Source organism: Lepisosteus platostomus, chromosome 5, assembly GCF_059453375.1.
Source record: "Lepisosteus platostomus isolate fLepPlt1 chromosome 5, fLepPlt1.hap1, whole genome shotgun sequence".
Lineage (NCBI taxonomy): Eukaryota > Metazoa > Chordata > Actinopteri > Semionotiformes > Lepisosteidae > Lepisosteus > Lepisosteus platostomus.
Genome location: NC_142615.1, coordinates 13,004,963 through 13,030,540, shown reverse-complemented (window position 1 = coordinate 13,030,540; position 25,578 = coordinate 13,004,963). Strand labels below are relative to the sequence as shown.

Sequence of the window (25,578 nt, the reverse complement as noted above, 5' to 3'; positions counted from 1 at the left end):
TGTGTATATAATGAAGAAGTAGAGGTTAGTTTCTCATCTGCGCGTTACAGAGCCTTACGCAACTCGTACTGTACCAATAGCTAGGGTTTGATCCCTGCACGGGCTATTAGTTGAAAAGCCATTGTAAATGACGTGTAAGAGATTTATAGATACTGTAGATCAGTGGTTCTCAAACTGTGGTACGCGTACCGGCAGTGGTACGTGGAGTGCCACCAGGTGGTACGCCAAATGACCCTGGAACTGTGTAGTGTGCACTGAAAAATCGGGACGGGTTTTCATATTTTGTATTTTAATACGTGTCGAATACGCAGCCTACGTACTACGATACAGTGCATGCTAATACTTCAGTGGACACAAGAGATACTCTGTAATTCTATACCACTCTATAGGAATGCGTGCTACGGATGCAAGTGACCAATTGTATTTAAAAAAAGCTATTGTATCTCCAGCAAATAGGGAGAAAGGAGAATGTGCGTGATTTTGGAACAATGCCAACATTGTAAACACAGGAATGCATAGAAATACGTGCTACGAACGCAGGCAATCTTGTGAGCACACGAAAGAGTGATAACAGAAAAATATTTAAGAACTGTTCGAATTTGAGAAAAATACACCAAGCGTCTCTGTGTTTCGCTCCCATGCGCATGAAATAAAAACTTTAAATACGGAAATAAAAACAGAAACGCGGAAAAATGCAAGCTTGCGGATTGCTAAAGCAGGTAAGCTACACTATTTTTGAAGAACCTTATTTACCGTTGGCAAAAGAGCTGACACGTATTATGTGTGGAGAAAAAGCTGCTAAACAGCTCGACCTGCTGCCCCCCTCCCCCTGAAAGACACAGTCTTTCATAGAATTATTGAAATGAAGGATTATATCAAAAGTACACTGATAGAGCGCGTTAAGATGAGCAGATGTTTTTCACTGCAATTAGATGAGTCTGTAGTCGATTTGGCCAATTTGCTCGTTTACGTTAGATACGAGTTTGAGGGTATGTCCCATGAAGACTTTCTGTTCTGTAAACCGCTACCAACAGGAACTACAGGAGAGCACATATTTCAGCTTCTGAATGAATTTTTCGAAGAGAATGGCCTCGACTTGATAAAATGCGTCTGAGTTTGTACAGACAGTGCTAGAGCAATGACAAGCCGACATAACGGTGCAGTTGCACGAATTAGAGAGGTTGCTCCAGAAATTAATGTACGCATTACAACATCCACCGCGAGACCTTTGCCGTCAAGAAAATGCCTGACGATTTAATATCTGTTAGACTCTGTTGTGAATTGTATCAAGGCTCGAAAAATTAATTCACATCTCCTTTGCTCAACTAAATAGGCTCACCCCTCTCACTGAAATGGTGCTTTTTTATTAGTTGTTGTTAATGTTTTTTTTCTGTAAAATACTTTGAGAAGCCACCTTTAAAGGCGCTATATCAAATAAAGTTCATTATTATAATATTTATTTCTGGGGTTCCTATGAGATGATGACTTGTAGGTGGTACTTGGATGCTTTGGTTGGATTAGGGGTGGTACTTGGTCCAAAAAGTTTGAGAACCACTGCTGTAGATACTTTATTGATCCCATGAGGGAAATTAATAAAGCTTATCCAGCTAGCTTTTATGTTTCACACTAAATTGCGATCTTGAAACCAAAATAATTAGAAATATGGAACACAACCGTTGTTCTCCAAGAAGGAAAGCTGTTTAACACTGACGTCACTCCTTTTTATTTAACCCAGATTGTGAAGACAACTCCACCCTATCAAAGGTAATTGTTGCACAAAAGTTGGAAAGCACACTCTGAATCCATCTGTACTGTATATTTGATTTCCGCGATCCGTTCAAGGCTGCTTGGTGCTTCGCAAGCAAGTCATTTCAGGGAAGAAACTCAGTTTAGAGAACTACTGGTGCATTTTCACTCATTGAATTTGATCTTTGTACTCTCTTTTCATTCTCAGCTATAATATTTCAAAATTACAGTTCGGATTTGTTGGAAAACTTCACAGGCATTATTAAGTTAGGACTGTACAATTGTATTTTAATATCTTGGTATATTTACCTTCATTTTAATATGGATGTAACCATAAATGTTGTACTTTTGTCGTACATTTTAACTGAGGACGCACGACGACTATTATACCTTGTGATACATGCAAGACATCTGTAAACGAAGATGTAATTACAGTCAAATTGGCAATTAACAGAAAACCACAATTGTATAATATTATTTCTCTATGTCGATGATCAGTTGAAGGATTTGAAGAAACTATATATTATTCCTCGATATCGATGATCAGTTGAAGGATTTGAAGAAACAGCAGCGATAGCAGGTGATTTTGGTTTTGAACCCATCTTTACACCTCAATAATCCATTTGTCCTCGAAAAAAGAAAAGACAGGCATGTTTTGAGTCTCATAATGATCATCTTCTCGATCCAAAGAAACATATAAAGTTGATTCCTTCCGTAGTATTTGGGATTTTCTTACGAAGATCTCACGAAGTATTGCCAGGATCTATATTTAGCGTTCGGTAGTGATAACACTGCTGATATTGATTGAGTAGAAATCTATGATGTATTGACAACTTTATCTGAAGCGAGAAGTCCTAGAACGCTACCTATGAAGTGTTAGGATTCATACCAAGATATACTTTTTGTTTTCAACCCAAAATGCTGCTATTGCATTAATCATTATATGAACTATACCAGTTTTGGTAGCTTCTCTGCATGATTTTTCAAAACTGAAACTAATTACAAAATTATTTAAGATCAACCATGACAAAAAATTATAAATCAGGACTAATATTAATATCAACTGATGTTACTACAGAAAAAAAGATTTAACTGAAATATTAATAAGACTATTTGTGATTATGTCACTTCTCTGCTTCAAGGTCAATATAAGACTCTGAAAGTAGTAAAGCAAAACTGAACTCAAAATCATATTAGGAATTCTGAGCGATATCTCCATACAGGTAATCCAACAGAACGTTGAAATATTTGAATATCATCTCTCTGTATATTGCGCTGCTTTTAACCTAGAGTAAAACTATTGGATTGAAGGAATGCTAACCGCTGGGTTAAAATGTATAGTTGTTATTTGGAGAAATCTGTAAACTCGTGATCTTATATGTTTTAAAAGACAGCACAGGAAAAAACAGTGCTGATTATTTTCCGGAGACGGAGCACTGATGACCTATCTGAGCTAATCGATAAAACCCACCCAGTGGATACTCTAGCAGAACATCAAAGAACATTCACCTTTGTATCCAAAGAAACCACAGGAACAACATCAGGTAGCACAATCAATTCCCCTTTTAAATCTTTCCTGTAAGGTATGCTATGTGAATTCATGAAGTTAATCCTCTGATCTCTTTTGAGCACGAACAAAGTATTTCTGATGGAGCGCTCTGTTCAAAGATAAGCTATTACCCCTGCCAACGATTCGGCGTGAAGAATTAAAAGTTTCACAGACAAAAGCAGCTCACCACCACAGCCAATATTGAATGTACTGTACTTGCCGGTACACTATCATGTGCACTGCCTCAAAAGTGATCTTGGCAGATGTTGTTCCCTACATAAAGCTGAACATGCCAAAGAGAATTTTTGTTGAGAAAACAAAATATTTTTTCTGCCTTGATGTTTAGCCTGTCTTTTAGAAAGTCTATCTCTAAACACCTCCTGCAGCCTAACAAAAAGCACTTTTACTGGTCGTATTGCAGGTCTTAAAACACTAACATTTGGCAGCGGTGGGATTCAAACCCACGCCCCCAGAGAGACTGGAGCCTAAATCCAGCGCCTTAGACCACTCGGCCACACTACCTTCCTCCATGTCTGTCTTCCTCACATTCCTGGCTTGGACTGGGGGGCTTCAGCTCTTGTCGTCCGATGATATCATGACATGTGGAAGTGACTGCAACTTTATCTTCCGAGATGCTTTCAATAGCACAAATGCTACTTTCACCGGCACAAACATAGCAATAACGAAAGAGGTGGGTTTCATCCTTTGTGCTGTTTGTAGGGGCGCAACTCTACGTCGATCTACTGACTTGAAGAGCAAAAATCAAAATCCTCTGCTATTACTGTTGCTTTTTTCATAGTTTCTTTAAATCCTTCATTTGAACATAGATTTTGAAGGATATTGATGATAATACCACATAAATTGTGGTTTTCTTGTGATCGCCAATTTTTTTCAAATACCAGCCTTTTTTACAGTTCCTTGCGTGTTTCACAAGGTATAATAGCCCCCCTCGCATCCTCAGCTAACATATTTTAAAATTACAATAGATTATACAGCATGCATGTTTTCATTTATATTAAAATTAAAGTAAATATACCAGAATACATACAGTGCTAACCCAATAATTCTTGTCAGGTTCTCCAACAAATCTGCGTTGTTATTTTAACATGTTTCAGCTGAGGGTGCAACAGGAGTATAAATGAATTTTCCCGCCAGCCGTTCAAAGACCAAATTCCATGAGTGAACATTATTTTTTCAGAAGTTGCCGGTATTGGACTTTGCCGGTGGTAATGAATTATATCCACAACTGTTGTAGTAGTTCCTTCTTGAAATTCGACACGTGCAAAGCACTCGTAATATCATAGGTGTTAAAGTTCGCTGAGTCTATTTGAGTCATGGTGTGTATCCCTGCCTATCATTGGGAGACGGGTAGCTTTTTTACACTCAGATTCCAATCTTCAATGCTTTGTGTGAGAGCTTACATAACTTTCATTTTCTCACATTTTCTGACGACTGTTCCAAAGGGGCACCCTGTCAATTCCGAATACTTTTCAAAAATCTGCCAGCATGTTTGATTATTGTCATTTCATTTCGAAAAAGTTCAATATTGATCATAACTAAAGAAAATAATGATCACGAACAAAAAAGGGATAAAGATGCGAGTCGATCTTGAATCACAGCTGGGTGACACAGTCTTCTGTTCTGATATGGTTGTACGAGAAACAGGAGGAATCGCCAATCTCCTATAGAGCATGAGTTGAATCAGGAGTGAGACATTTCGTATACTCGTGCATATGTCAACGCCTGACCTACATCGTAAAACTAACATTAAGTTGTCAGAGACATTCATTTATATACAAACAAGAGACAGACCAAGTAATAATTCTACATTAGTTCAGGTGGGTAAACCTGAACTAACTAACTAACTAATAAGCCTATTAATAATTCTACATTAACATGTCCTACACTGATCAGACTAATTGACATGGTCTGATTCAGAGCCTGTGCAGTTCGTGCTAATTACAACAAGGACAGTTCTGAACCCTCATCACCGAACTGAGCACAAGTTCAGCTGTTCTCCAGTTTTGTAACGCATGGTTTTTCATTGCAATTGAGTTCAGAGCTGGAGCTGAACTCCAGACAGTACAGTGTTTTGGGTAAGTTGTTGAAATTCGCATGAGGCTGCAGACAACTTACCTAAAGTGTGTTCTATAGCTTTCAGGTGGAGTTCATTTATATAAAAGAATGTAAGTGGTATAAACGAAACAAGCCAGACGGCAGTCCAACCTACAGTATAATTTTCTGATGGAAGTCCTGACGCGTTATTCATTACGCCACTGACCCTGCTATTGTAGTGCTAAAATAAAACACGTTTTCTACATTTATATCTGTTTAAAAATCACTATCTAAAAAAGACAAAGGGTTTGTGTGTCGCGCTAAAATTCCGCTTCATTTCGAATGCAAATTAAAACCATTTTGTTCCAAGAAATCATAAATTTGTCACATCCTTCATACTACTAATAAGTATACGAATAAATACTCGGAAGAAGCCGCTCAGGTATTAGAGAGATTTAAAATCGGATCGGAGGATTTAGAGTCCAGACTGCAAACCAACAGCTGACACAGGTCTTTTATAGAACCGTTTTGATTTCCTCTACTTTTTCCCCGTGACGTCATTGTCCTGCTCACAGCCGAGCCCGACACACGTCTGGTTTCTGTCGCTGGGTGCATACCCTGCGGTCCATGCGGGTCCTAATACCCCAGTACAATGACGGGGACACTAAACTGTAAACAGGTGCCGTCCTTCGGCTGAGACGTAAAACCGAGGTCCTGTGATCATTCAGGAGAATGGTGGTGGTGGAGGGGAGTCCCCATTACCTGTAAAGCGCATTGAGTGGAGTATCCAGAACAGCGCTATATAAGTGTAAGCAATAATGATGATGATGATAATTATTATTATTATAATGTAAAATGCAATAAAAAAAATCAAACTTTGATTCAAAATAGATTAATGTAAAAACTGATAAAGCTAATGCTTTTTTCAGGGCTATATCTACTTTTTTTAAAAAAAGCGAAGTCTGTCGCGATTGTGAGAGTTAGAGAATGTGTTCCAGCGGGTGCCTTCATATCATGAGCGTCAGTCTCGCCCGTAGCTGCGAGAAGGTTAAAAGCGCACAAGTGATCTGTAGACGATGTTCGGGGAAGAGCTAATTCTGTTTTCAGCACAGGGAGTGAGAATGAGCTCAGCCCGGCTCCCAGCAGAATCCATTCTGGTTTGGTTACTGTTAGACTGTGCGTCTGAGGCTCTTTGGATCGCAACGTAAAAAAAACAATTGCTCACATCGTGTGACTTCCACGACAGGAAGGAAAGATATCACTTTAAAAAATCAGAACTGAAGATTTGGATCCTGGGCCTCAACTTAAAAATAAACAGAGTTTAACGACAGGAAATTGATTCCAGTTGTCAGATCACGTATACGCATACCTTAGCTTTGTGCAACAACCTGAAACTTTCAGGTACCATAAATAATATTATTGCTAAACATATGCCATTCTAATCTGCAAGCGACCAGAATATAGAATACGAATTTTTGTGCTTTGGAAGCGCTGGCCTACCTGTATCAAAATATCAGATTGTGTTTCTGCAACATTTCGTGCACAGTACGCCATTTTATCTAAAACAGTCACAACGAGGGCTTTACATGCAGTCTGGGGTATTTTCCCCTTTTATATTTTTGCCACTTTATATCGAACCTGTTATACTCCCAGAAGTGCACAGTAGCTTGTACTTAATAAAAATGTACAATTCACCGCTGGTATAAACAGATGTGTGCCGTGTTTGCCTTTGTAAGCATTTGTTTAAAAAATAAGTTCACAATATGATAAAAACACAGAAAGCACAAACTTTATAATACAACGATACAAAATCAATACCAAATCATTATGCCAATTAAGTAACTATCCTTTGAAAACAGAGAACACCTTTATATCTACAAAAAACTTGACATTTGTATGTATTTTTGAATTACAAAGCAGACAGTGTAGTCCCTTAATTCAAAGATCAGATCTTGGCCAAAACAAGACAATCAGACGTGGGCTGAATTCGGAACAGGAGCCTTTGCTTAGTCGATTATTGAGCTTTTGATCAATGTCTGAATAAAACGTTTTTAACTCTTTGATTAAATTACATGAAAAGCACCTTCCTTCAAGCCGGAATCGAACCAGCGACCTAAGGATTCCCTGTTGACTCCGCTACAGTCCTCCGCTCTACCAACTGAGCTATCGAAGGAATGCTGTGGCATTGCTTTCTGGCACATACTGCCCAATGAAGTAAAATGTGAAATGGGTGATTTAAATCCCACTTCGACATCAAGTTTCCAACTCGTTTCCTTAGTCTCATTTACCTTGAATTTAAGCCACGAACCAGGATTCTACTGTATAAACTTCCAGGGATATTACAAAATGTTTGATGGGGCATCAATCATTCCAGGCGGAAATTGATTCCTTTTTTTTCTCGAGGGATCATATTAAACATTTCATTAGTCTTGAGAGGAGGATCACCATGAGACACAAAACAAACAGTTTCTTTCTGTCTTTATTAGAAAGTAGCGTTTGTGCTACATTAATAATATTTTCGTGGAAATAAAGAAGTTGTAAATTTTAAAAATTTATATTTGAATCGAAATGTGGTTTTGAGTTAAATATTAGCGTGTTCATGTAATTAGTTTGTGTTTGTCATTAATATATATATATATTGCCATGTTACTAGAATTTGTAACTGAAGTTTACTAGTTGTGTTTTTTATAATGATTAGACATTTGAATACAATATTGTATATAATGTATACTTTGAACTACATATTGTTAAGGTGTGAATAATTGTATATTTTAAGAATACATTTCTAAAACAAATCATTGGCTTTATTTACTAGTTTCTACACCTATAAAAATCTTTCTTTGATGTATAATAGACATCAAAGAAAGATGTCTATTATACATCAAAGATGAGCAGTGTGTGTCGTGTTCACAGCTGATAACTAGAAGATGTCTGGAAGAGGCAAAGGCGGAAAGGGACTCGGGAAAGGAGGCGCTAAGCGTCACCATAAGGTTCTCCGTGACAACATCCAGGGAATCACCAAGCCCGCCATCCGCCGCCTGGCTCGCCGTGGGGGAGTGAAGCGGATCTCCGGGCTGATCTACGAGGAGACCCACGGGGTGCTGAAGGTGTTCCTGGAGAACGTCATCCGTGACGCCGTCACCTACACCGAGCAAGCCAAGAGGAAGACTGTCACCGCCATGGACGTGGTGTACGCGCTGAAGCGCCAGGGCCGGACCCTGTACGGCTTCGGAGGCTAAACAGGAGAGGAGCTTCACTACCGGACCCTGACGTATAAACCCAATTGACCCAGTGACATTTGTCACTGCTGAGGTTGCTTTATGGGTCTATTTTCTATACTGTGCTGATCAATTGGAAATCAAATTGCAAAAAAGACCCGTTCCCACACCTAAGGTCAAATATTAGGAATCAAAACTGCTTGAGTGTATGGAAGCACACAGCTTTATCAAGATTTCCAAGTGCAAGATCTTTTTATTCATAAAAGACCCTATTTATGTTGTATGAGAAATATTAATATTAATACAGAATCTTTTTTCACCAAATAAATGGGCTTCCTGACTTCTGAAAGCCTTCTAGACAAATACTAAAAGAGCAAAAATTCCATTTGGTAAATGAAATGAAAACACATTCCCTACCAAACCTTGAGTACAGGCCATTCAGGATGATAATACAAAACCATTTATAATTCAACAAATAAAACCTGTCAACTGGTAATCACCACTTATCATAATAAAATAAGTAGCAATACACAGTAGGGGACTCTTGGGTGCAAGTTAAATCCATGCAAGAAGGGGGTTTAGTGTTGTATTTCCAAATCAGATATGCAAATGAGAGATCTGGCCCAGCCAATCTCAAAGCTCCCTTGGTCTGGAATGGAGCTGCTCCCCTCTTCTAGTTATTCACACTGGAGTTAGGTTACATATTAGCACATTTCATCTAACAGTTGCTGCAGAAACAAAAATGTAAACAAATGACCTGGACTGTGACCACACCTATTAGAATGTAGTTCAACAGATAACTTGTAAACCATGTCATAAGATTTTTTTTGTTCTACAAAATATACTTTATTCCGCAAAAAAAACATCTCAAAAGGAACATCTCACACATATTAACACTCCATGTAATAAAAAACAACGGCGTAACGGAGATTGATTGTCCGTTATCAATCTTTGCAAGGGGAGGCGGATTTGCGCAATTAAGAGAGTCCCTCCAAACCTACCACTCGCTATTGTCCTTTAATCCCTGTATAGGGCCCAAAGTCCTTTCCAGCGCTCCCTCGCCGTGGGGAAGCCCCATTTGGCGACTAGGCGCTTCGTCCTCCTCCTGAGGTCCGATGGGCTCCCGCAGCGCCCGACAGCGGTTGCAGTAGAAGATGCAGTCGAGTTTCAGGGGGAAATGTGGGACATCTCGACCCCCTTCCTCGACCAGCTGACACATCCGGTTTCTCGTGATGTACTCGTACTTGCCGCCCCAGACAAAGCCGAAGATCATCCCTTGCAGCGCTCGTCTGAGTCTGGCCGGCAGCGGGTACACCACCGCCAGGTAAACCAAAGCCAGCAGGATGTCTGCTTTCAACACCATCACTTTCCCTGTGTAGGACAGCTACCGCGTTTTCCACAGACCCAGCTTCGCGTTCACCTTGGCGATCCTCTTGGTCCAGTTGTTGGTCTCGTTGTCCTGGCTCTGGAAGGAAACCCCCAGTATTTTGAGGGGCTCCGTGCAGAGCTTGAGACCCTCCGGCGCTGTCGTCCTGTGCTTCCAGGGCCCGAAGAACTTCAGTTTTCTCTTTCGGCGGTTGAGTTTCGACCCCGAGGCTCTGGAGTATTGCTCCATGACCTGCAGGGCCCTCCTCAACCCCCTGTCCGACCTCAGGATCAGCATCATGTCGTCAGCGAACTGGGAGATCTTCAGGGTTTCCCCCGCGCCTCCCGGTATCTCCAGGCCGTCGATGACAGGGTCCCGTCTCACCGTCTCTGCTAAGGGCTCTTGAAGAGCAGGTAGATGATGCCCTCCCTCATGGTGTCTCCCCCGGCGGAAGATCTCCTGCGCCACTTCCACCAGATCTGCCGCCAGGGTGTCCCAGAGTTCCTTTGGGAGTCCATCCGGCCCCGGCACCTTGCTATTCTCCATGGACAAGAGCGCCGCCTTCAGCTCCTCGGCCGCGATCGGACCCTCCAAGTCCTCCCTCACCTCCTCCGGTACTCGTGCCTTCAGCTCCTCCAGAAAAGCATCGCCTGCCTCCACCTCCGTCTGCTTTTCTGAAAAGAGCTCCGTGTAGAAAGCGGTGGCCGCTTCTACCTTGTCGCTCTCGTCCAGCACTTCCTCTCCATCTCCTCGTCTCAGGCCGTGGATCACCCTCTTTTTCTGGGCTCCTCGGACCTGATTGAGTTTGCGGAGCCTCTCCTTCAGGTCCCGTGCCCGGGCTGAATTGAAGGCTCCTCCCCCGTTAGCCGAGCTGTACTCCTCCTCTAGTTGTCTCTGGAGTCGTGTAGCTTCCTTCCTCTCCCTGGCCGCCTTCCATCTGCAGTACATTTGCGCCAGGGTTCGGGTCCTGTCCTTCACCGACTCCCACCATTCCACCATGGAGCTGTAGCCGTTTCTCAGATCGACCCAGCTTGTGTAGTCTTTACGGAACAGTGCCTTGAAGTCGTCTTCCTCCAGTATCTCCCGGTTCAGCTTCCAGTACCCACGACTGAATGCCGGCAGGTTGGTGTTAGCCATCACCGTCAAGCGCTCGTGGCTGGAATACCACTCCGGGGACACCGTCGCCGACTCCAGGGAGCAGGTCGTGTGCAGAAAGATGTAGTCCAGGCGGCTGCACACTCCCCGGGAGTTTTTCCATGTCGTTCTGGCGTCGTTAGGGCGGCACCGTCTGAAACCGTCTACCAGGGAGAACTGCTTGAGTAGCGACTCCAGCTCTGCCGAGCTAGCATCGCTCCCCTTCTCCCGGTCGACGTTGAAGTCCCCGCCAAGCACCACCTGTCTGTTGGTGGTGCAGCAGCTGGCCAGGTCAGCAAACACTTCCTTCCGGATAGAGGGTTCCGTCGGAGCATAGACGTTAATTGCTCTCAACTTCTGCCCCCTCCAGTCGATGTCTGCGACCAGGATCCGGCCCTGCACCACCGAGAAGGAGGAAACCAGCGTCATTTCTGGGTTTCCAAGGAGGATTCCCACTCCGGAAGAGTGGACCCCTCCTACGCTCCAGCATGATTCTCCCTTCGTCCATTCCCTGGAGAATGTCAGCTTGTCGCTTTCATCCTTCAGGTGGACCTCCTGTAAGAAACAAACTGAGAAAGACTTTGAGGCCAGATCATGAAAGCCTCCCCGTCTTTTCACCGGGTCTCTTAGCCCTCTCACGTTAGTTGTTAGAAAGATAAGTTTCACAATCATGATTAAACAAGTGAAAGTTGAACCTCCTCTCTTTGTGCTTACAGTGGAAAACTTGGGAGTCTACATCTGGGCACTGTTTAGCCTAGATGTAACTCCTCTCCTTGGGTGCTGGGGGGAATATGCTGGGCTCCCTCCAGGTCTCGCTGGGGACTGAAAGGTAAACATGCTGGACAGGTCCAGCCCTACCATCAGTCCCGGCTCCAGGGCGGCTTCAAAGTAATCCTCATCTTCCTCGAGGAAATTCTCCGCCACCGCTTCGGGAAGGCTTTTTTCTTTCCTTTCTCCAGGAGTTTCGGGGACCTGCAGTTGCTACTGGGCCTTGGGTGAGGGGGGCTCCACTTCCTGGGCTGCCTCTTCCTGTTGTTCCTGAGCCTCGGGGGAGGGGGGCTCCACTTCCTGGTCTGCCTCTTTCTGTTGTTCCTGGGCATCGGGGGAGGGGGTTCCGACTTCCTGGGCTGCCTCTTCCTGTTGTCCCTGGGCCTCGGGGGAGGGGGTTACCTCTTCCTGGGATGCCTCCTCCTGTTGTCCATGGGACTCGGGGGAGGGGGGTTCTGTTTCCTGGGCTGTCACTTCCTGTCATCTTTGGGCCTCGGAGGGGAGGGTTTCCTTTTCCTGGGCTGCCTCCTCCGGTTGTTCCTGGGCCTCGGGGGAAGAAAGTTCCGTTTCCTCTAGGACGAGGAAACGGTTCTCCCTTACCACTCTTTTCTTTTGTCCTTCCGAAGGTGGATCTGCCCTGCATCTCTTCTCCCGCTTTCTCTTTCCCTTCTTGCTGGGAGTTATGAGGGCCCTTCCTCCGGTCAGCCATTTTGTCCGTCGTCCTGGCGGCCATCTTGTGGCACTGGTGCGGCTGGGGGTGTGGCCTCGGCAGTTTCGGTTCTCTGCGGGGGAGGTGTTACCAGTTCCATTGGTACGTAAGGGTTGTATGTGAGGACTGTGATGGTCCTCTGGTTTGTCTTCCTCATAGGCTCAGGCCTGAAATTAGAGAAACCGGGATGCTTACCTTTTTCTCTGATCATTTTCGTTGCCTTTTCATATGAGGCGTCCGTGGCCATGTAGGCCTCCATGCATCTCTCTGCCTTGTTGTCTTGCAGGCAGTAGAGATCTCCGGCCACCAACTGCAGGATCCTTCTCAGGAAGGTAATGAAAAAGGATTTCACAGTTGGCATCGTCTCTGTTTTCTTAGTCCAGTGGAACCGGATCAGTGTCTTCTTGTCTGCCATCTGGAAAGGAGAAAAAAGAAAAAAGGAGAGAAAGAGAGAGAGCAAGGTCCTGTGGAGAGGAGGGTTTAGCTGCCCTCCTAAAGGAGCAGCAAGGGAGCCCTGGCCTTTGCCCTTGTGGGCAAAGCCCAGCTAGGTGCAGGCGCAGGAGGAGAGAGAGAGGGAGCGGATAGTGCTTCCGAGTCTCGAGGAAGAAAGTAAGCACCACGGGCAGGCCACGAGTATCTATTCCCAGCCAAGAGGCCAAGGAGGCAGAGAGAGAGAGAGGGAGAGGGAGCGTATAGCGCTTCCGAGTCTCGAGGAAGAAAGCAAGCACCGGGGGCAGGCCACGAGTACCTACTCCCAGCCAAGAGGCCAAGGAGGCGGAGCAAGAGAAAGGGGGAGGGGAGAGGAGAGAGCAGAGAGAGAGAACGTTGCTGCCGGATCCCACCCAGCTCAGCTGCTGCTTGGCCTTAACCCCCTAGTCTCAACCTAGGGCGATACCAGCTCAAGCACTCTTCAGGATCTTCGATCACCTTCTAGAACTTTGGAAAGACAGGAACTACGGGCATGCCACTTGAACTTGATCTTAGCCAAAAGCCCGATAAAATTGGATTCCAGCTCACTGGCCCTGCAAAACTTAGTTCAAGACTTTAAACTCTCAGACACATATAGATGTATATATCCCACAACAGCAGGATATACATGGTCAGGGAGGAATAGCAGCTCCAGAATTGACTATTGCTTTGTCTCAGAGAGAGTGAAAGTTTTTGGGGTCGCTCTTCAGCCTGTCTTCTTCTCAGATCATCAGGCTTTAGGGTGTAGAGTGGAACTCCAGGGCGGGACTGTCTTTGGCCCAGGCCTCTGGAAACTCAACACAAAGCTGCTAGAGAACGAGGGGGTAGTATCCCGCTACAAGGAGAAACTATCACAGTGGCTGTCCTTGCAGTGTCTGTACGGGTCAGTAGGAGAGTGGTGGGAGGAGGTGAAGGTGAGGACAAGGGCCTTTTTCATGGCTGAGGGAAGGAAGGCTGCTGCCAGACGGAGAGGAGTGCTAGCCAGGAAACAGAGGCAGCTGCAGCGTCTCTACACGAGACAGTGGCTTGGATGTGCTCGAGGATATCACCCTTTTAAAAAAGGACATCCGGAGCATAGCGGAAGAAAGTAGTCGAGGAGTGCTGTTAAGAAGCTGAGTGCAGTTCTCGGAAGAAAATGAGAAGTGTACTTGCTTCTTTTTCAGGAAAGTGGTAGGCTCCAAGTCTGTCATGGAAAGTGTAGTTGATGAGGAGGGAAGAGAGAGTACAGAGCTGAGTGCTATCCTCTCCTGCATCGAGGCCTTCTTGTCACGGACGTCCAAGGGGACTAACCGTGGGGAGCAGGAGGGCGGAAAAAGACCCATATGCGTAGCGGCGAGACGGGAAAAAGGCCCAGGCTCATTAGTGCAAAGAGTTCAGGAATGCCGTATAGAAACCTGTGCGCCCTGGTGCTAGGCGGGTCTCAGGACATCCGAACGTCAGTGCTGAGCGAGGACAGAGTGCAAGACCCTGAAATATTTAGCCCAAGGGAAAGAGAGGGACAGGAAGGACAGCAGACCAGAAACTAGGGACAGGACAGAGAATACCGCCCTCTGGCTGCAGAGGGCGTGACACTTCTACTCAAGACTGTACAACTCTACAGAGGTAAAGGATGAAGAAATTCATTTTTTTACCTCAAAGCTAGAAAATGTTTTGAGTGAAGAAGATAGGGAAGTACTTGAGGGGGATTTGACAGTAGAAGAGCTGAGAGGCTATGGAGAGCTTCAGAAGGGGAAAACTCCGGGTGCTGACAGGCTAAAGGGGTTTCTGCTTTTACTACTTGCACTAATTAAGGCAAAAAAAAAGCCAATCGATGTGAACGAACGGCACTTTACAGAGGAGTACTGCCTGACTGGATCGTTGATGAACAACAGAGGCCACTCCGACCTCTTCTCGGTTTTCTTCAATGACTTACTAAGGATCTTCTTCACATTCGACCATGCAGGGGAAGCCAGGTACACCAAAGCAAACGCATGAAAGTGCATTTCAAGCAGAGACCAGGAGGGACTTGTTTACACCGAGAGTGGGCGGAGAATGGAACAATGCGCCCAGCCCTGTTGCTGGAGCCGATTCTTGATGAGCTCTTGGGCTCACTAAGAGGCCCCCACTGGATGCTAATCTTTCTGTTGTTCTTGCAGGTCCTGCGCTGCTTTTGAGCCGACAGAGCTCGTCCTGGTCTGTCGGCACAGCCCAATTGCGAATGATCTGCTCCGTGTACAGAAGGAACGTGCGTTTGGTACAAGAGTGCATGAAGGCACCGGAAATACATTGGCAACAAATGACCGGTCGCTCAAGACCTCTGTGAAGTACAGGAGCGTGCAAAACGATGCTGTTTCCGCCCAGTCTCGAACCGGGGACTTTTCAGGTTTCAGCGTCACTTTAGGAAGGGGGTGCTGCAGAGAGGAACAGAGGGCTCCATGAAACAAAACGCTGAAACGAGAAAGGGAAGCGTCACTTTAGGAAGGGGGTGCTGCAGAGAGGAACAGAGGGCTCCATGAAACAAAACGCTGAAACCCGGGATCGAACCAGGGACCTTTAAATCTTCAGTCTAACACTCTCCACACCCACCTGCTCCAGCCTTCCTGTGTTGCGGCATGAGCGCACCAAGAGGAGCGGGAGAGTGTTGCAGGAACGTCACTCAGAAGGAAAGCCACCCAGGTGCGCCCTCTGAGCTCTGTCCAGCGCATCTTCCTCGCATGGACTCCTGCCTGCGACGGGCAGGAAACAATTAGCAAGAACAGAACGACACCCCATGGGTGTCTCATGACCGCACCTTAGGTTGTGACACGTGCAGGTGTGAGGGGTTGCCGGGCTACTTTGGAGCAGAGCTTGGGCGGAGGGGGGGCGGGAAAGCAGACAAAGAGGTGACACCTCAAGGTCTGCACGATCACAGCTCTCCGACGCCCCAGGCTTCCGCTCGATAAGCTACTGGACACACCCGCCCCTCCTCACACAGACCGTGGAAAAGCCCCCGAGTGGGAGGGCTCTCTCTTCCTCCCAGGAGCTCTTGGACACGACCCACAGACAGGGGGGGGGGGAGCTGCCGCCTGCAAACACGGCTCCAGGCAGGACTCCACTCCGCAGGAGCCGCAGAGCAGAGGAGATGGGGGCAGCTTAGCTCCTGTGCAGAGACCTGAGCTGTTGTTGCTGTGGATGCTGTCTTTTCTGTTCTCGGGGTAGGACATCAGGAAGCACATTGAAGCGCTGCGACATGCACTGTACAGATCCCGCCACTACTGGGCCCGATTTCCCCGGATCGAAACCGGGCTGAAACAGGCCTGTTTCGTTTGTTGCCACGCACACTGTTTGGGGATTCGCCTAGCGCTGTGATCGAAAAGACCCACTCACCTCTTAGTGTGGCGGGATCTGCACAGTGGATGTCGCAGCGCATCCTGCTTTCACTTCAATGCACGTCCTGATGTAACCCGGTCTCCCGCGTGACAGGTGGGGATACTCGCCACTATACTAACGAGGAAGACATCGCTCTCTGCTTAGTGTGCAAAACACTTACTTGCAGCATTGTGGGTGCTGTGGTTTAAATGCTATTGGTTTGTGAACAGAATACCCCTATCCCAGTGCATTGTGCCACATTAAATAAACGCACGAGAAAAAGAGATTCAGAACGCAAAGCTGTGTCAGTGTTCTGTGTAAAAAATCGGTTTGAACATCATGGGAGCTGTTTTTAATAAGCTGCTGAGTAAAGAATATTTTAATCTTCCTGCTGTCAGTAGTATTGTGCATATAGTTGACCCTTACCTGAATGAAAACAGGACGTAAAGAAAGGGTTTCAGAATTCAGACAAAGCTTTATTCGCGTGCTTACAGTCTGAGTAATTGGAGACTGCACTATTCTGTTGCCTATAGTCATATACGGGTTTTTCGCATGAAGCCGTATTGAACAGTATTTCTCGCGTTGTGATCTTGTGTATACAGCGGTCCCCCAGGTTCCAGTTAGTGCGTAATTACGCATCGATGAAAAACCGGAGGTTTAAAAAAAGATAATTAGCTCACTGATACTTTGATGTAGAGGCTGTGGAAACATCCACATGTCGTGGTCTTTAAAATGTATTTGGTTTGAAGGCGTTCTGTGCTTCCGTTGCGAAGATATGGAAAAAATAATATTCGTGATTGGTCAAAAAAATGTCATATAAACGAAAAAGTAAAGGCTGAGAAAGCATTCACAATGTATTTTATACACAAAGCAAGTATTCTCGCGATTCTAAGAGGTTTCGTGTAAACGCTACAGGCGTGCCAAAATCGTTTTCGAACTTCAAGCTAACTTTACTCCGGTGGACCTTTCGCGTGTGAGGCGAACGTGATAAGCACTACACTACGGAAACGGTGGTAAGACGTGCCCAGCGGCCCAGCGCTGAGCTTCGCCAATGCGATTCAGCTGCTTCCAGTGCCTTTATTGGAGTGCGCTGATGGACCGTGCTCTCTCTCCAGAGACCAGCACGCCTGTCATGGACGGAGCAGGAAAGGCGGCGCCACATTCTACAGCCCTCTCCACGCAATCGACGAAATCGGGCTACTGAAGTGGAGAAAATCGCCTCTCCAGAAAGTGCAAATATCATCTTGGAGACTATAAATCCTATTGCCGAAGGTCAGCCCTGTCTACCAGAGTAACCCTCCCACAGCGATGATCAGCTCGTCTCACACGCGAGAAGTTTCGGTTGGAAACAAGCGCCCCCTCTTCTCGCACGTTTTGCACGTTCGAGTAGTTTTAATGCGGCTCTTTCGTACACGGTGCTGATCTTTTGGAAAGCAGGAGGCAAAACCGAGTCGAACCGCCTGGGTGAAAACCAGGAACCCTAACCGCTAGACAATATGGCAGCGAACAACCATGCTGTTCCCGGCATCATGCAAGCAAACTACATAAATATGAGAAAACACGCAAGAGAGTTGTCACTCAGAGTGTCGAAGGGTCGATGTATACTGGGGCTCAGTTGAAATGCAACGTCAGGACTTTTCCGAATTATGTCACACGAAGAGAGCACAGCCCTTTCCGCCCTGCCGCGTGTGTCTCGGTAACTCGCTGTGATCGTATAGTGGTCAGTACTTTGCGTTGTGGCCGCAACAACCCCGGTTCGAATCCGGGTCACGACAGAATAGGGGCGTCTGCTTTTACTACTCGCACGAATGAAGGCAAAAAAAAGCCAATCGATGTGAACGAACGGCGCTTTACAGAGGAGTACTGCCTGACTGGATCGTTGATGAACGACAGAGGCCACTCCGACCTCTTCTCGGTTTTCTTCAATGACTTACTAAGGATCTTCTTCACATTCGCCCATGCAGGGGAAGCCAGTTACACCAAAGCAAACGCAGGAAAGTGCATTTCAAGCAGAGACCAGGAGGGACTTGTTTACACCGAGAGTGGGCGGAGAATGGAACAATGCGCCCAGCCCTGTTGCTGGAGCCGATTCTTGATGAGCTCTTGGGCTCACTAAGAGGCCCCCGATGGATGCTAATCTTTCTGTTGTTCTTGCAGGTCCTGCGCTGCTTTTGAGCCGACAGAGCTCGACCTGGTCTGTCGGCACAGCCCAATTGCAAATGATCGGCTCCGCGTACAGAAGGAACGTGCGTTTGGTACAAGAGTGCACGAAGGCACCGGAAATACATTGGGAACAAATGACCGGTCGCTCAAGACCTCTGTGAAGTACAGGAGCGTGCAAAACGAGGCTGTTGCCGCCCGGTCTCGAACCGGGGACCTTTCGCGTGTTAGGCGAACGTGATAGCCGCTACACTACGGAAACCTGTAGGGACTGCTGCTGGTGTCTCGCTTGCGTTTCGGGCTGAGAAAGGGACGCGTCACTTTAGGCAGGTGGCGCTGGAGAGAGGAACAAAGGGCGCGATGAAACAAAATGCCGAAACCCGGGATCGAACCAGGGACCTTTAGATCTTCAGTCTAACGCTCTCCCAACTGAGCTATTTCGGCAGTGCGCAAAGCCTACAGCCACCTGCTCCAGCCTTCCTGTGTTGTGGCATGAGCGCACCAAGAGTAGCGGGAGAGTGTTGCAGGAACGTCACTCAGAAGGAAAGCCACCCAGCTGCGCCCTCTGAGCTCTGTCCAGCGCATCTTCCTCGCATGGACTCCTGCCTGCGACGGGCAGGAAACAATTAGCAAGAACAGAACGACACCCCATGGGTGTCTCATGACCGCACCTTAGGTTGTGACACGTGCAGGTGTGAGGGGTTGCCGGGCTACTCTGGAGCAGAGCTTGGGCGGAGGGGGGGCGGGAAAGCAGACAAAGAGGTGACACCTCAAGGTCTGCACGATCACAGCTCTCCGCCGCCCCAGGCTTCCGCTCGATAAGCTACTGGACACACCCGCCCCTCCTCACACAGACCGTGGAAAAGCCCCCGAGTGGGAGGGCTCTCTCTTCCTCCCAGGAGCTCTTGGACATGACGCCCAGACAGGGCGCGGGGAGCCGCCGCCTGCAAACACGGCTCCAGGCAGGACTCCACTCCGCAGGAGCCGCAGAGCAGAGGAGATGAGGGCAGCTTAGCTCCTGTGCAGAGACCTGAGCTGTTGTTGCTGTGGATGCTGTCTTTTCTGCACTCGGGGTAGGAGTGAATGTTGAGTTGCCCTTAGAAATGAAGCAGAGCACTTCAACGGCACGGGTGTGTGTGTGTGTGCGCCCTGGTGATTCTGGGAGACAGATCGAACCTGGGCTAAAAGAGAGGGGGCTTAGCCCTCTTCCATTTGCTAGTTCAAAGTTATACAACCCCTTTGTATCTGCTAGGCGGCGCAGTCGTCGTGCACAAAGAACACTTTGAAAAGCGTCAAAGGCAAGTCATTCCGAGTTGGTCGTTTGTGTTTTCCGTTCAGACGCGAAATGCTGACATGATCTCTCGGCTCCTCGGTTGTCATTTCTGCTCCGTAAAGGGATCACAGCACGCGTCGGCTTCCATCATGCTGGGTCGGGACACGATGCCGGGGGTTGGAGAGAGCGATGTCTTCCTCGTTAGTATAGTGGCAAGTATCCCCGCCTGTCACGCGGGAGACCGGGGTTCGATTCCCCGACGGGGAGTAGCTTTTCTTTCACCTCCTTAGAGAAATGACTGCCTTTCACTTCTCTGTTTTCTTTCACAGCGTCGTGCACCTTTTCATTGCTCTCGCTTTCAGAGCCTCCGCACGGCAGTCGACTCGACATCAGGAAGCACATTGAAGTGAAAGCAGGAAGCGCTGCGACATGCACTGTGCAGATCCCGCCACACTAAGAGGTGAGTGGGTCTGTTCGATGCACAAAGAACGCTTTGAGAAGCGTCAAAGGCAAGTCATTCCGAGTTGGTCGTTTGTGTTTTCCGTTCAGACGCGAAATGCTGAAATGATCTCTCGGCTCCTCGGTTGTCATTTCTGCTCCGTAAAGGAATCACAGCACGCGTCGGCTTCCAGCATGCTGGGTCGGGACACGATGCCGGGGGTTGGCGAGAGCGATGTCTTCCTCGTTAGTATAGGACCTGTCACCTGTCCCCACCTGTCACGCGGGAGACTGGGGTACATCAGGACGCGCCTTGAAGTGAAAGCAGGATGCGCTGTGACATGCACTGTGCAGATCCCGCCACACTAAGAGGTGGGTCCAGTGGGTCTGTTCGATCACAGCGCTAGGCGAATCCCCAATCCCCTTTTGTGCCTGGCGACAAAAGATGTCTGTTCCCGCCCGGTTTCGAACCGGGGACCTTTCGCGTGTGAGGCGAACGTGATAACCACGACACTACGGAAACGGTGGTAAGACGTGCCCAGCGGCCCAGCGCTGAGCTTCGCCAATGCGATTTAGCTGCTTCCAGTGCCTTTATTGGAGTGAGCTGATGGACCGTGCTCTCTCTCCAGAGACCAGCACGCCTGTCATGGACGGAGCAGGAAAGGCGGCGCCACATTCTACAGCCCTCTCCACGCAATCGACGAAATCGGGCTACTGAAGTGGAGAAAATCGCCTCTCCAGAAAGTGCAAATATCATCTTGGAGACTATAAATCCTATTGCCGAAGGTCAGCCCTGTCTACCAGAGTAACCCTCCCACAGCGATGATCAGCTCGTCTCACACGCGAGAAGTTTCGGTTGGAAACAAGCGCCCCCTCTTCTCGCACGTTTTGCACGTTCGAGTAGTTTTAATGCGGCTCTTTCGTACACGGTGCTGATCTTTTGGAAAGCAGGAGGCAAAACCGAGTCGAACCGCCTGGGTGAAAACCAGGAACCCTAACCGCTAGACAATATGGCAGCGAACAACCATGCTGTTCCCGGCATCATGCAAGCAAACTACATAAATATGAGAAAACACGCAAGAGAGTTGTCACTCAGAGTGTCGAAGGGTCGATGTATACTGGGGCTCAGTTGAAATGCAACGTCAGGACTTTTCCGAATTATGTCACACGAAGAGAGCACAGCCCTTTCCACCCTGCCGCGTGTGTCTCGGTAACTCGCTGTGATCGTATAGTGGTCAGTACTTTGCGTTGTGGCCGCAACAACCCCGGTTCGAATCCGGGTCACGGCAGAATAGGGGCGTCTGCTTTTACTACTCGCACGAATGAAGGCAAAAAAAGCCAATCGACGTGAACGAACGGCGCTTTACAGAGGAGTACTGCCTGACTGGATCGTTGATGAACGACAGAGGCCACTCCGACCTCTTCTCGGTTTTCTTCAATGACTTACTAAGGATCTTCTTCACATTCGCCCATGCAGGGGAAGCCAGTTACACCAAAGCAAACGCAGGAAAGTGCATTTCAAGCAGAGACCAGGAGGGACTTGTTTACACCGAGAGTGGGCGGAGAATGGAACAATGCGCCCAGCCCTGTTGCTGGAGCCGATTCTTGATGAGCTCTTGGGCTCACTAAGAGGCCCCCGCTTGATGCTAATCTTTCTGTTGTTCTTGCAGGTCCTGCGCTGCTTTTGAGCCGACAGAGCTCGACCTGGTCTGTCGGCACAGCCCAATTGCAAATGATCGGCTCCGCGTACAGAAGGAACATGCGTTTGGTACAAGAGTGCACGAAGGCACCGGAAATACATTGGGAACAAATGACCGGTCGCTCAAGACCTCTGTGAAGTACAGGAGCGTGCAAAACGAGGCTGTTGTCGCCCGGTCTCGAACCGGGGACCTTTCGCGTGTTAGGCGAACGTGATAGCCGCTATACTACGGAAACCTGTAGGGACTGCTGCTGGTGTCTCGCTTGCGTTTCGGGCTGAGAAAGGGACGCGTCACTTTAGGCAGGTGGCGCTGGAGAGAGGAACAAAGGGCGCGATGAAACAAAATGCCGAAACCCGGGATCGAACCAGGGACCTTTAGACCTTCAGTCTAACGCTCTCCCAACTGAGCTATTTCGGCAGTGCGCAAAACCTACAGCCACCTGCTCCAGCCTTCCTGTGTTGTGGCATGAGCGCACCAAGAGTAGCGGGAGAGTGTTGCAGGAACGTCACTCAGAAGAAAAGCCACCCAGCTGCGCCCTCTGAGCTCTGTCCAGCGCATCTTCCTCGCATGGACTCCTTCCTGCGACGGGCAGGAAACAATTAGCAAGAACAGAACGACACCCCATGGGTGTCTCATGACCGCACCTTAGGTTGTGACACGTGCAGGTGTGAGGGGTTGCCGGGCTACTTTGGAGCAGAGCTTGGGCGGAGGGGGGGCGGGAAAGCAGACAAAGAGGTGACACCTCAAGGTCTGCACGATCACAGCTCTCCGCCGCCCCAGGCTTCCGCTCGATAAGCTACTGGACACACCCGCCCCTCCTCACACAGACCGTGGAAAAGCCCCCGAGTGGGAGGGCTCTCTCTTCCTCCCAGGAGCTCTTGGACACGACGCCCAGACAGGGCGCGGGGAGCCGCCGCCTGCAAACACGGCTCCAGGCAGGACTCCACTCCGCAGGAGCCGCAGAGCAGAGGAGATGAGGGCAGCTTAGCTCCTGTGCAGAGACCTGAGCTGTTGTTGCTGTGGATGCTGTCTTTTCTGCACTCGGGGTAGGAGTGAATGTTGAGTTGCCCTTAGAAATGAAGCAGAGCACTTCAACGGCACGGGTGTGTGTGTGTGTGCGCCCTGGTGATTCTGGGAGACAGATCGAACCTGGGCTAAAAGAGAGGGGGCTTAGCCCTCTTCCATTTGCTAGTTCAAAGTTGTACAACCCCTTTGTATCTGCTAGGCGGCGCAGTCGTCGTGCACAAAGAACACTTTGAAAAGCGTCAAAGGCAAGTCATTCCGAGTTGGTCGTTTGTGTTTTCCGTTCAGACGCGAAATGCTGACATGATCTCTCGGCTCCTCGGTTGTCATTTCTGCTCCGTAAAGGGATCACAGCACGCGTCGGCTTCCATCATGCTGGGTCGGGACACGATGCCGGGGGTTGGAGAGAGCGATGTCTTCCTCGTTAGTATAGTGGCAAGTATCCCCGCCTGTCACGCGGGAGACCGGGGTTCGATTCCCCGACGGGGAGTAGCTTTTCTTTCACCTCCTTAGAGAAATGAATGCCTTTCACTTCTCTGTTTTCTTTCACAGCGTCGTGCACCTTTTCATTGCTCTCGCTTTCAGAGCCTCCGCACGGCAGTCGACTCGACATCAGGAAGCACATTGAAGTGAAAGCAGGAAGCGCTGCGACATGCACTGTGCAGATCCCGCCACACTAAGAGGTGAGTGGGTCTGTTCGATGCACAAAGAACGCTTTGAGAAGCGTCAAAGGCAAGTCATTCCGAGTTGGTCGTTTGTGTTTTCCGTTCAGACGCGAAATGCTGAAATGATCTCTCGGCTCCTCGGTTGTCATTTCTGCTCCGTAAAGGAATCACAGCACGCGTCGGCTTCCAGCATGCTGGGTCGGGACACGATGCCGGGGGTTGGCGAGAGCGATGTCTTCCTCGTTAGTATAGGACCTGTCACCTGTCCCCACCTGTCACGCGGGAGACTGGGGTACATCAGGACGCGCCTTGAAGTGAAAGCAGGATGCGCTGTGACATGCACTGTGCAGATCCCGCCACACTAAGAGGTGGGTCCAGTGGGTCTGTTCGATCACAGCGCTAGGCGAATCCCCAATCCCCTTTTGTGCCTGGCGACAAAAGATGTCTGTTCCCGCCCGGTTTCGAACCGGGGACCTTTCGCGTGTGAGGCGAACGTGATAACCACGACACTACGGAAACGGTGGTAAGACGTGCCCAGCGGCCCAGCGCTGAGCTTCGCCAATGCGATTTAGCTGCTTCCAGTGCCTTTATTGGAGTGAGCTGATGGACCGTGCTCTCTCTCCAGAGACCAGCACGCCTGTCATGGACGGAGCAGGAAAGGCGGCGCCACATTCTACAGCCCTCTCCACGCAATCGACGAAATCGGGCTACTGAAGTGGAGAAAATCGCCTCTCCAGAAAGTGCAAATATCATCTTGGAGACTATAAATCCTATTGCCGAAGGTCAGCCCTGTCTACCAGAGTAACCCTCCCACAGCGATGATCAGCTCGTCTCACACGCGAGAAGTTTCGGTTGGAAACAAGCGCCCCCTCTTCTCGCACGTTTTGCACGTTCGAGTAGTTTTAATGCGGCTCTTTCGTACACGGTGCTGATCTTTTGGAAAGCAGGAGGCAAAACCGAGTCGAACCGCCTGGGTGAAAACCAGGAACCCTAACCGCTAGACAATATGGCAGCGAACAACCATGCTGTTCCCGGCATCATGCAAGCAAACTACATAAATATGAGAAAACACGCAAGAGAGTTGTCACTCAGAGTGTCGAAGGGTCGATGTATACTGGGGCTCAGTTGAAATGCAACGTCAGGACTTTTCCGAATTATGTCACACGAAGAGAGCACAGCCCTTTCCGCCCTGCCGCGTGTGTCTCGGTAACTCGCTGTGATCGTATAGTGGTCAGTACTTTGCGTTGTGGCTGCAACAACCCCGGTTCGAATCCGGGTCACGGCAGAATAGGGGCGTCTACTTTTACTACTCGCACGAATGAAGGCAAAAAAAGCCAATCGACGTGAACGAACGGCGCTTTACAGAGGAGTACTGCCTGACTGGATCGTTGATGAACGACAGAGGCCACTCCGACCTCTTCTCGGTTTTCTTCAATGACTTACTAAGGATCTTCTTCACATTCGCCCATGCAGGGGAAGCCAGTTACACCAAAGCAAACGCAGGAAAGTGCATTTCAAGCAGAGACCAGGAGGGACTTGTTTACACCGAGAGTGGGCGGAGAATGGAACAATGCGCCCAGCCCTGTTGCTGGAGCCGATTCTTGATGAGCTCTTGGGCTCACTAAGAGGCCCCCGCTGGATGCTAATCTTTCTGTTGTTCTTGCAGGTCCTGCGCTGCTTTTGAGCCGACAGAGCTCGACCTGGTCTGTCGGTACAGCCCAATTGCAAATGATCGCTCCGCGTACAGAAGGAACGTGCGTTTGGTACAAGAGTGCACGAAGGCACCGGAAATACATTGGGAACAAATGACCGGTCGCTCAAGACCTCTGTGAAGTACAGGAGCGTGCAAAACGAGGCTGTTTCCGCCCGGTCTCGAACCGGGGACCTTTCACGTGTTAGGCGAACGTGATAGCCGCTACACTACGGAAACCTGTAGGGACTGCTGCTGGTGTCTCGCTTGCGTTTCGGGCTGAGAAAGG

The 25,578-nt window shown here is 48.3% G+C and overlaps 1 protein-coding gene and 8 non-coding genes across 9 annotated transcripts; 4 read left to right on the top strand and 5 right to left on the bottom strand.

Moving 5' to 3' along the window:
- Positions 1-3,735: 3,735 nt before the first annotated feature.
- trnal-uag (transfer RNA leucine (anticodon UAG)) lies at positions 3,736-3,817 on the bottom strand. The gene has a single exon. It is a non-coding gene; the product is annotated as a tRNA-Leu (tRNA).
- A 3,618-nt stretch (positions 3,818-7,435) lies between these two features.
- On the bottom strand, positions 7,436-7,523 carry trnay-gua (transfer RNA tyrosine (anticodon GUA)). Its single transcript is given in 2 exon segments — positions 7,436-7,471; positions 7,487-7,523. It is a non-coding gene; the product is annotated as a tRNA-Tyr (tRNA).
- A 753-nt stretch (positions 7,524-8,276) lies between these two features.
- Positions 8,277-8,589, top strand: LOC148663713 (histone H4-like). The gene has a single exon (XM_088631435.1). It carries the CDS (start codon positions 8,278-8,280, stop codon positions 8,587-8,589), a length of 312 nt encoding a protein of 103 aa, XP_088487561.1. The 5' UTR covers position 8,277.
- A 306-nt stretch (positions 8,590-8,895) lies between these two features.
- Positions 8,896-8,953, bottom strand: LOC148663712 (U7 small nuclear RNA). Its single transcript, XR_015938995.1, has one exon. It is a non-coding gene; the product is annotated as a U7 small nuclear RNA (small nuclear RNA).
- Positions 8,954-18,871: 9,918 nt separating this feature from the next.
- Positions 18,872-18,944, bottom strand: trnaf-gaa (transfer RNA phenylalanine (anticodon GAA)). Its single transcript has one exon. It is a non-coding gene; the product is annotated as a tRNA-Phe (tRNA).
- Positions 18,945-19,968: 1,024 nt separating this feature from the next.
- Positions 19,969-20,040, top strand: trnad-guc (transfer RNA aspartic acid (anticodon GUC)). Its single transcript has one exon. It is a non-coding gene; the product is annotated as a tRNA-Asp (tRNA).
- A 1,388-nt stretch (positions 20,041-21,428) lies between these two features.
- Positions 21,429-21,500, top strand: trnah-gug (transfer RNA histidin (anticodon GUG)). Its single transcript has one exon. It is a non-coding gene; the product is annotated as a tRNA-His (tRNA).
- A 755-nt stretch (positions 21,501-22,255) lies between these two features.
- Positions 22,256-22,328, bottom strand: trnaf-gaa (transfer RNA phenylalanine (anticodon GAA)). Its single transcript has one exon. It is a non-coding gene; the product is annotated as a tRNA-Phe (tRNA).
- Positions 22,329-23,352: 1,024 nt separating this feature from the next.
- Positions 23,353-23,424, top strand: trnad-guc (transfer RNA aspartic acid (anticodon GUC)). The gene has a single exon. It is a non-coding gene; the product is annotated as a tRNA-Asp (tRNA).
- Positions 23,425-25,578: the final 2,154 nt, after the last annotated feature.